Source organism: Coptis chinensis, chromosome 1 (assembly GCF_015680905.1).
Source record: "Coptis chinensis isolate HL-2020 chromosome 1, ASM1568090v1, whole genome shotgun sequence".
Classification (NCBI taxonomy): domain Eukaryota; kingdom Viridiplantae; phylum Streptophyta; class Magnoliopsida; order Ranunculales; family Ranunculaceae; genus Coptis; species Coptis chinensis.
In genome coordinates, this window is record NC_141456.1 from 68455660 (window position 1) to 68467034 (window position 11375).

The 11375-nt window shown below is 36.7% G+C and overlaps 1 protein-coding gene and 1 pseudogene across 1 annotated transcript; one reads left to right on the forward strand and one right to left on the reverse strand.

The window, feature by feature from the left end:
- Positions 1-297: 297 nt before the first annotated feature.
- Positions 298-4373, forward strand: LOC147525060 (uncharacterized). The gene is made up of 9 exons (XM_086577946.1): positions 298-690; positions 769-891; positions 1516-1785; positions 1872-2095; positions 2222-2350; positions 3663-3726; positions 3850-3992; positions 4037-4085; positions 4224-4373. The coding sequence occupies exons 1-9, from the start codon at positions 412-414 to the stop codon at positions 4371-4373; spliced, it is 1431 nt and encodes a 476-aa protein (XP_086434072.1). The 5' UTR covers positions 298-411.
- Positions 4374-7129: 2756 nt separating this feature from the next.
- On the reverse strand, positions 7130-8825 carry LOC147525061 (uncharacterized; annotated as a pseudogene).
- Positions 8826-11375: the final 2550 nt, after the last annotated feature.

Below are 11375 nucleotides of genomic sequence, written 5' to 3' on the forward strand. Positions count from 1 at the left end.
AAATATGTTCGACTAAGTTGTTTGCATGATTATTGTTTAACCATAGAAAAAAGAGTTGGGACCAGCTTTTGATCCATCCGATAGGACTATAATATGGAAAAGATCGCACCAAGCGAAAAAAAGGAACATACAAAGACGATCTTTGCTAAAGTAGATGAAAAATCGTAAGATCAACTTTTTGTCAATACTTTTTATGGTCCTTATCAATGCTTATGTTCTAATATATTCCAATTCCTTTTTATTTGAAAAAATATATATTAAGGATGTCTTTGAAAAAGCAAGTTGCGAGGAGGGAAGGTATCTACTCAAGGAAGCAAAGACGTCTTAACTTTAGCATTAGGCACACCCGAACATTCTGGTCGTGTGAGATCTGCAGGGAAGGGGGTTATACCCACCACGTACTTCAGCCTCATGAAACGTGGCTCACGGAAACACATCGCTAACCTTGAGTCAACAATTCAAGAGGACCAAGAAAGAATACAAGAATTACAGACCCAAAATTTGTTCGAACAAAACCAGAACTCAGGACTTCAAAAAGAATTAAGGATGGTGTTAGAAAGAGTCAAAAGGTTGGAGAATGGAGGCTCCGAAAAGATCTCTTCAAACAGCGTTACTAGTGTCAGTAGAGATCATATGGTACGCTCTTCTACTGAACATCAAGGGCATAAAGTAGTGAGAAAATTTCAGCAAGTAAGTATTTTTGTTTATCATGATCCACAGCTTTCTTTTTTGTTCCATGCGTAATAATTTGTTTTTTTTGACATGTAGTCCAAAGACAAGGCCAAAACAACCCAACCATCATCAAAGTTGAAACCTAGTCATGTAAAGAGAGTAGATAAGAAAGGAACAGGTCAATCACCTTCTTTGTGTCCCAAATCTGGTTTAGGGAAGGTAAATTTTAATTAAATTTTTGCAATATAGAAATAATTTGCTTTGGTTCCAATATGATTTGCTTGGTTGGTTACAGGAGCAAGAGTGTAGTTTAATTTGTGAATTCTAGAACAAATATTGTTGCTAAAGGATTGGTCTATGAGGAGTGTGGACCAAACGATAAAATTCACGGTCATCTTTTGGGATCTGGGAATTTTCGTGTGGCGGTTAAGTCACTTGTTTATAAGGATGCTGGTCGTTACCATCTTCCTATACAAGTGAATGATGAGATCATGTATGTGGAAGATGCAGTTGGCACACAAGTTCCGTGGCCAAAAAGACTTTGTTCGCTTTTAAGGGGCGACATTGAGGTAAATTAAAGAGAGCCTTTTATATGCAATTATTCATTTTTCCATGCATAATAATTTTTTTTTTTTTACATGTAGTCCAAAGGCAAGGCCAAAACAACACAACCATCATCAAAGTTGAAATCTGATCATGTAAAGAGAGTAAATAAGAAAGGAACAGGTCAATCACCTTCTTTGGGTCCCAAATCTGGTCTAGGGAAGGTAAATTTTAATTAACTTTTTGCAATATAGAAATAATTTGCTTTGGTTCCAATATGATTTGCTTGGCCGGTTACAGGAGCAAGAGTGTAGTTTAGCTGTGAATTCTAGAACAAATATTGTTGCTAAAGGATTGGTCTACGAGGAGTGTGGACCAAACGATAAAGTTCACGGTCATCTTTTGGGATCTGGGAATTTTCGTGTGGCGGTTAAGTCACTTGTTTCTAAGGATGCTGGTCGTTACTATCTTCCTATACAAGTGAATTACGAGTTCGTGCATGTGGAAGATGCAGTTGGCACACAAGTTCCATGGCCAAAAGACCTTGTTCTTTTTAAGGACGACATTGAGGTAAAAGAGCCTTTTATATGCAATTTTTTAATTTCCGATTTGCTATGATTTTAACGCCTGGTTGGTTTGAATTTTCAATAATTTAGGAAGAGACAAGTAAAAGTAGTGCTAGTCGTCATCAAGGTCCAATTGATTCTTTCAAGGGACTGCTCAATATCATGCTTCCCGGAACCCATGGTGTGGTATTTTTTCCAGTTGGAAAAGAGTTGTTTGGAGAAGATACAGAAAAATTTGTTATCGAGAAATGTGATTTGTTGGATGTGTGTAATATGGATAGTTTAGAAGCTGTTTGTTTAATTGCATACATGAGGTAAGCATATCTTGAAGGTTTTATTATTGGTGATTTTAATCAAATATTAGTTATTTAAATTTATTTATGACGGTGATTTTTTTCCTTTTAGAATCCTTTTACGATTGAATTTGTGATTTGCTGCAGTGACATCGTTGGATTTGTTAATCCTTTATCTTTTACAAGAGCAGATGGAACTGCTAAAACTGAAATCATTGTAGAAACATTTGCGGAATGCAAGTGGAAAGAAAATTGTTCTCATTCCTTACAATCCGGGTAAGGACATAAACGATCCTATCACGGTGTATTGTTTAAATTGATAAAACTATCAATTGTCTTGATTGTTTTCCATTTTTTTCCCCTTTTCTTTCATAGCGCCATTGGGTTTTAATTGTCATTGATCTATCACATTATGTCTTTCATTTGGTTGGATTCGATGCATGGTGAACCAAGCTCGAGACATAGCAATATATTTTAGGAGGTGAGCATAGCTATATATTTTTTGACATATCTTAACATTTTGAGGTACTACCATAGTGAAAGTACATAAAGGATTGAATAAAATGAAGTACTAAAACGTCTCCAATTAGACTTCCCACTAGCGATTGTGAATTAAATGTTTTGCATTTATCTTTGTGAAGAAGTCGCGGTCCTCACATTGCAAAGGGTTGATGGGAAACGAAGTTCAGTTTTGAAGTGGGACAAGATCAAGGTAAACAAATCCTACACATTATTGTCTTTTTCTTTGAAAAGTATATGTTTACATATGTTGTGAGTCTATATGTTAGGGCCCATATCAACCAGGGTGCAATGTGAGTGTGGGTATTATACAATGAAGTTTATGAGGGAAATAGTAGAAGCTTGTTCATTTGGATCATTTGAAAATAAGGTATTCGAAAGTTTTGACAAACACTTTATTTGGCTCAATGCAACGACTTTGCCTTATTCTTATATAGTAACTCTACATGTTGTGCTTTGACTCATCCAGATAACAAATTTAGAACTGAAGGAGACATACATAAGATGAACTTGACGGTGTTCGGCTTGATATTATTCGGTTCATCCAGGAAAATGGGGTGTTCAATCGGGGCGAATGAGGATGAGTTTTAGCTATGTTCAGACCCTTCCGGTTTAATTTATGAGTCTTACCTTTTTTAATTTATGTTTGATAGTTTATTGTACATTTTGGAATTTGTTGGGAGTTTATGAAAATTTTTGTAGGCATTTAATTGAAACCATATAACGAGAAGAGTGTCCGCCCAAAAGAATATGAGAAAATGGACTACAGTGGTATATAAACTGAAGTTGGTCCCTGGGCTATATTCTTACAAGACACATGTTTTCGCACAACTATAAGATTGTCGCTATGACATAGTTTGGGCGGATTTAAAGCAAAATAATCTATGATACTTTTCTTTTTCGGGATGGTTGTATAGTTTGTCCATCTACGACAAGTACATATGATCTAAGAACTGGGGAGGTGAAAGATTGGTATCCCAAGAATGTTGTCTTTGAGAGTCCTAACACCCTCTTTGAGACCGCTCTTTGTGTATTCTGTGAAATTGGATGCTGATAACATTTACATCAGCTTGGAAGACGGTGTTCCATATGGTGCCTCTGCCGAGATTGTCTTTAGTGGGAAGGCTCAACCAGTGCAACTGCATCGATGTCAATGTGGATGAGGTGGCGAGAGTTGATTGTTTCACTCAAAAAGACAAAATATTTCTAAGTACTAATTTGCGTTTTACAACTTTTTCTCTGTTCATGGATTTCAGGTGAGAATGATAGTTGATGAGGGTGAAACTGGTTTTGGTTTCACAAAGAGGAATGAATTAATAAATGGAAAGACAACCGCAATTGGTTTCCTCTTGTTGTTAGATTTTGAGCTCTTGACTGGTAAAGGTCTTCAAGGGAACAGGTTTCTTGGATTTCCTTTATGCTATTTCAAATGCTTTCAATTAGGTGTGGGTTTTTTCTCCACAAAAGCTGCAGTGGTCCTAGATACACAGAGGTAAAGACCGTTTTATTCAAAGTAAAACATTTTGATAGAGGTGGATCAATTCTTTTTGCACTAGTCTGGTTTGAGTTTAAAATGGTTATCACCGACTTTTAGTTATAATATCTGGTGTTGGATTTCGGTTGGTTTCAGCTAGCTAAAGGTAAAAGGACGGAGTATATGTCCGATGTTAATGATGGTCTTAATTGGACATCAAGGGGGTCATTCGTTTCTTTCATATGGCCTATGGATATGGCCTATGCCTACAAACAGCTTAGTAATAGTGTTGCTAAGCTAGTGTGATTTTACTCTTTTCAATTCTCAAATTCATAAAAGGTTGTTCAACAATAAGGTATATATTGGAGATAAACATACGTCCATCAAACATGTATCACTTTCTTGATAGAGCTAGTTTGAAGGTTATTAATCATTTAGGTTGCATATTCCATAAACTGGTATGAGACAGAGCTCTATCATTTTTCTCACTTCATATAGGATAGGATGGTGATGAACCTGCCTTGTTGGATGAAACATTGTGAAGCTTGAAAATAAGTTAACTCCTTAACATGTGTGAAATGTGGATGTTTAAAGCCTAGCATGTGAAGATGTATTGTCATTGTTAATTGTAAATCTTTCAAACTTCTGCTATGTACCTTTGGATTTGAAGTACATATCTGCTTTCGCCTCTCTTCTATCAATTTTGTCATTTTTTTTTTATCTGATTGGTCTCTAAGTCTAGTTCGTTTGGCGGGGAAAACCATGATGGTCGGAAGGATGAGTTCGATACTACTTGTTTGGAAGAATGGCTCATCTACTTATATCAAAGTGCAGAGCACCCCAGAGTTGGTTTGAACTTTGAAATGTCATTTAAATGGTCTCAAATTTTGTTAAAAATAACCGGGAAAGACTCACAATTGTTGGTTCAGATCAACGAAGCTTGTATGACGAGTTGATTGTCAATATTTTTACATCGGACATTGAAAGAAACATTTGTAGTTTCTCTTATTATAATGTCTCTCCAAAACTGTATACATGAATAAAATCTCGAAGTTGTATAAATATTGAATCTCTCTTAGAACCCCTGAGTTACATGCAGTTTCTGAATCGCTTGAGTTTCAGAAACGAGGAAAAAAATTAATGGAAGTTTTTTTATTATTATCTTTTTTTTTGCAATGTTTGATAGTTTATTGTATATTTTGGAATTTGTTGGGAAGATGGAAATGTTGTATGTAGGCTGTGTAAATTTTGTTATGCAGGTTCAGTTTTTGATTGTTATTAGTATTATTATTAAAAAAAAAAATAAATATATATATATATATATATATATATATATTTTGGTTTGGCATAAACCGTAGTATTTAGTATAACTATATACCACGGTGTTATTACACATACACTAATATAAACCACGGTTTCAATAGCTTATGTGCCACGGTTCTATTGACAACCGTGGTATATAATGGGCATACAAACCACGGTTCTTTGAAAAACCGTGGTATCCGTTAAATATATATACCACAGTTTTAATATAAACCACGGTTTCAATAGCTTATATGCCACGGTTCTATTGACAACCGTGGTATATAATGGGCATACAAACCACGGTTCTTTGAAAAACCGTGGTATCCGTTAAATATATATACCACAGTTTTGCTATTATTATATACCACACCACCTATTGTCACGGTTGTATAACAGTGGTAAATATATTTATACCACACTTAAAAACAGTGGTATAAGTGTTATTCTGTAGTAGTGTGTTATTTACCTCAATGTCGTCTTTATAATAGACATGGTCCTTTGGCCAAGGAACTTGTGCGCCAAGAGCATCTACGACATATCTAAGCTCCTCATTCACTTGTATAGGAAGAGCAAGACGGCCAGCTTCTTCAGAAACAAGCGATACAACCGCAACACGAACATTATCGAGTCCCAAAGGGTAGCCGTGAATTTCTTTTCGTTTATTTCCCTCGTATACCAAGCCTTCAGCAACAATATTTGATCGGCCAACCGCAGCTAAATAACATTCTTTGAGCTATAACTTTCAGGGTGTTTGAAAGTTTGTTACCGGTAGCTGCTGCCTCCTCATTAACCTGATTATCCAAGTTATCTAAGAATCTTAGTCGAATTTAGCAAAGTTGTATTAGATGTAAAATAATTTCAGATAATCTTACCCTTTGACGAATCCAATAAATGAATGTGCGAGTGTGCTCATCTTGATACCATTTGGCTGACTTACGAGGATAAGTAAGCTTTAGGTGTTCCATATGCTTCCTATCAAGTTAGGAAAAAAGCTTGGTCACCATTATCTGTCTAGGTGAAATAAGGAAAAACAAAATTCTATACTAACGCACTCGATGTAAGGTTGAACGTCATTATTGTTTGCCAAAACACATTGATGAGCTTGCTCCCAAGTATTCTCATCGACTTCAACAACATTCATACCACCAAGAGGCTTTCCCTTAGAAATTGTATTTTCTTTCTCCGTATCATTAGTATCCATGTTTCTAACTGATGGGACTCCCACTGCATTCACTCCAGATAAATACTCGCTAAGAAACTCAACAACTTCTTCAAGGATATAATTTTCAGCAATGCATCCTTCTGGACGATTTCGATTCTGCATGTAACCCTTTAGTATTTTCATGAACCTAATATTCAAAAAGTGACAAAAGAAGATAAAATACAAACAAACAAACAATCAAATTGATGAGGCTTTACTGAATTATTGAAAGTAGTTAATTCAATTTTCTGTGTACTTGCCTCTCAAATGGATACATCCAATGAAAGAATACTGGCCCACAAAGCTCAACCTCCCTTATAAGATGAACAGATAGATGCACCATGATGTCAAAGAACGATGGTGGAAAGTACATTTCCAGTAGACATAAAGTGAGGACCAAATTGTCTTGAATTTCCTTTAATTTGGACACATCCACTACTTTGGTGCAAAGAGAGTTGAAAAAGAAACACAACCGAGTGATGGTATACCTCACGTGCTTTGGCAACACTGATCGTATCACCACAGGAAGAAGTTCTTTGCATCAATATGTGACAGATCATGAGACTTGAGACCATACACTTTTAGATCTTGCATCGACACGCCGGTGTCTAAAATGTGAAGAATATCCATCCGGCACTTTGAGTTCACGCAACATGTTGCGATTTCGTTTCTTTCTCAGCTCTAGATAACGATGACATCTTTGGTGGAAGATAAGTCCTATTTCCCCTTTTCTCGGTGCTAGTTCCTTCCTCATGTCCATTTCTAAGAGGTCTAGGTGACTTTTGAGGTCATCTTTTGTCTTGTACTTAATGTTAAGTAGTGTCGATGATGCTATCACAAATATTTTTCTCAATATGCATGACATCCAAATTGTGTCGCACAAGCAAGAATTCCCAATATTCAAGCTCAAAAAAAATATGGATCTCTTCTTCCAATAATTACCACTTTCATTCTCATCAGAAGTGCTAGGCTGCTTCTCTCGTGTTTGTGACTCTTCATTAGATGCCTTTGACTTCTTTCTTGATCTTTTTGGCTTTGGAATCACCAGCTTTGGTTTCCCCCATCTAACATTCATCCCTTTGAGCTTCTCTGAAATCACCTCTCCAGTTAACGGGTCCGGATGTGATCTTAACTCTTGCTGACCATTAAATGCCTTCCTTTGCCTTCGATAACGATGATTTTTTGGAAGGAACTTTCTATGGGACTGATATATGTTTTTATTCGAGTGTTTCAATCTTGTAGAATCAGTTTTCTCACCGCATATTGGACAAGCAAGATATCCCTTGACACTACACCCAGCTAAATTTCCAAGAGCAGGAAAATCATTGATCGTCCACAGTAGAACAGCCCTTAATGTAAAAGATTCTTGCTTGTAGGCATCATAAACCTCCACACCAGGATTCCAAAGAGCCTTTAAATCTTCAATTAAAGGTCTAAGGTAAACATCAATATCATTACCAGGTTGTCGGGGACCTGATATCAACATTGTCAGCATCAAAAATTTTCTCTTCATACATAACCATGGCGGAAGATTGTAAGTGATCAACATAACCGGCCAGCAACTATGCCTAGATTGAGATGACTATGTGGATTGATCCCATCTGTCGAAAGAGCAAGTTGCATATTTCTTGGATCCTCAGCGAACTCTGGCCACCTTTTATCAACCTCTTTCCATGCTGGAGAATCTGCTGGATGACGCATTTGACCATCAACTTCTACTCTTCTATCTGCATGCCATACCAAATCCTTTGATGTCTGAGCGGATTGAAACATCTTTGCAAACCTTGGGAGAGGCGGAAAGTACCACAAAACTTTCGCAGGCACTTTACCCTTCTTTTTCACGATATCTCGGCGTTCCACAAGTTGGACAACTAGTTAAATCCTTGTACTCATCTCCCTCGTAAAAGTATGCAATCATTGGGACATGCATGTATTTTTTGAACTTCCATTCCAAACGTAGACAAAATATTTCTAGCTTTGGTCATGGATTGTGGCACTTCGTTATTATCCGACAACATTTTTCCCAACACCTTCAATAGCTTGGTAAAACTCGTGTCTGACCACCCACTACTGGCTTTCAAGTTGAACAATTCCACAAGGGATGATAACTTTGTATAGCTTTTGCAACCATTGTACAAAGGTTTCTCAGCATTTTCAAGCAATTTACAAAGCTTTTCAGGATTCCCTGTGAAACTCTCATATGCATCATTAACCATTCTAACCGTGTCCCCAAAATCACATGGGGTTTCCATATCAAAGTCTTGACATGGAGGTTCATGCGTGTTGACACTTCGGGACTTTCCACTGTGAGGCTTTTCCCCATGCCATATCCGCGTTTTTGTAACTTTTTCAAAACCAACATGAAACAGATGATCCCTAATATCGTCCAAACTCGATGCAAGTGGTTCCCACAATTAAGGCATGGGCATCTTATGAAATTAAGATTATGCGGGCTGCATGCTCTCCAAACACATTTTATAAAATACTTGACCCTTCCTCATTATTCATCGACCGGTCTATCCATAGACATCCAAGGCTTATCCATACTCAATGTCAGAAATTCAATACACAAGTACTACATACACATGAAAAAAAAAATGTGATTAAGCAAGATAAAATCACACAATTCATAGATTTTGGCTCAATCTGGTGGTTGAAGCAAATAAAAACATGCAATATAACCTTGTACTAATCAACCTAAGGTGCCAAAAGTGTAGTGTGGGAATGGATTTAGGCATATGAATGGGCAAATTCCTACTTTCCTAACATGTGCCCGGCCAGCCACCTAGATACTTGGTAGACTAAAATGAAATAGTTAAGTGTCGCATTAAGATTAGGCTCTTGATACTAGAAATTCCTAGCAATCATAATATTCAGTACCCTAACTTTGCAAAAGAAACACACACACACAATCAACAAATTGAAAGCTAGTAATTTTTTTATCGTTGAGCACGTGTTTATCTATTTGTCAGCTCAAATCACGATCAGCCAGGCGTTCCTGCCCAATATATCAATAAACAATAAGCAAACTTGCAAACTAATAGTAAAACAACAGGCATAAGAGCTTCTAAAATCAGTTTATGTACGAGAACAGTCTCCATCTCTTACTCATTCAGTCAAACACCTTAAGCCACTAACAAAAACCGTAAATATGAACTGCCAAGCCACTATACAAGCAACTACATGCCATCACTAGGCCAATATATCAATTAACAATAAGCAAACTTGCAAACTAAAAATAAAACAACAGGCATAAGTTTCTAAAACCAGTTTATGTACGAAAACAGTCTCCATATCTTATTCTTTTAGTCAAACACCTTAAGCCACTAAGAAAAATTGTAACTGCCAGGCCACTATATAGGCAACTACATGCCATCACCAGGCCATTACAAGTTTTACTAGGCTACTAAAAGGCAAGTATTTGGTGAGAGCTAAAACCTTGCTAAACCTTTCATTGGACCACATTTTGACGCATCGAGACAGTGTTATAGGATTTCATATAATTTTGGGACCTCACATGGAATTCAATGAAAAATATCCCTAAGCATTTCAGTGAATTATAATTTGAGGAATGCAAACACCTGATCAATGCACCTACTATATTGGGGGAAGAAAAGCACTAAACACACGGCAGGCAGTGTGATACAAAATCTATTCAAATGATTCGCTCAAATTTATGTAGTAGTGGAACCACAACAGAACATAACCTATATCTATTCTCCAAGGCTTATCCATACTCAATGTCAGAAATTCAATACACAAGTACTACATACACATGAAAAAAAAAATGTGATTAAGCAAGATAAAATCACACAATTCATAGATTTTGGCTCAATCTGGTGGTTGAAGCAAATAAAAACATGCAATATAACCTTGTACTAATCAACCTAAGGTGCCAAAAGTGTAGCGTGGGAATGGATTTAGGCGTATGAATGGGGAAATTCCTACTTTCCTTACATGTGCCCAGCCAGCCACCTAGATACTTGGTAGAATAAAATGAAATAGGGTCTTGATATAAGAAATTCCTAGATCATAATATTCAGTACCCTAACTTTGCAAAAAGACACACACACACAATCAACAAATTGGAAGCTAGTAATCTTTTTACCGTTGAGTGTTTATCTATTTGTCAGCTCAAATCACGATCAGCCAAGCGTTCTTGCCCAATATATCAATCAACAATAAGCAAACTTACAAACTAATAGTAAAACAACAGGCATAAGAGCTTCTAAAATCAGTTTATGTACGAGAACAGTCTCCATCTCTTACTCATTCAGTCAAACACCTTAAGCCACTAACAAAAACCGTAAACATGAACTGCCAGGCCACTATACAAGCAACTACATGCCATCACTAGGCCAATATATCAATTAACAATAAGAAAACTTGCAAACTAAAAATAAAAATACAGGATTAAGTTTCTAAAACCAGTTTATGTACGAAAACAGTCTCCATATCTTATTCTTTTAGTCAAACACCTTAAGCCACTAAGAAAAATTGTAACTGCCAGGCCACTATATAGGCAACTACATGTCATCACCAGGCCATTACAAGTTTTACCAGGCTACTAAAAGGCAAGTACTCGGTGAAAGCTAAAACCTTGCTAAACCTTTCATTGGACCACATTTTGATGCATCGAGACAGTGCTATGGGATTTCATATAATTTTGGGACCTCACATGGAATTCAGTGAAAAATATCCCCAAGCAATTCAGTGAATCATAATTTGAGGAATGCAAACACCTGATCAATGCACATACTATCTTGGGGGAAGAAAAACACTAAACACGCGGCAGGCAGTGT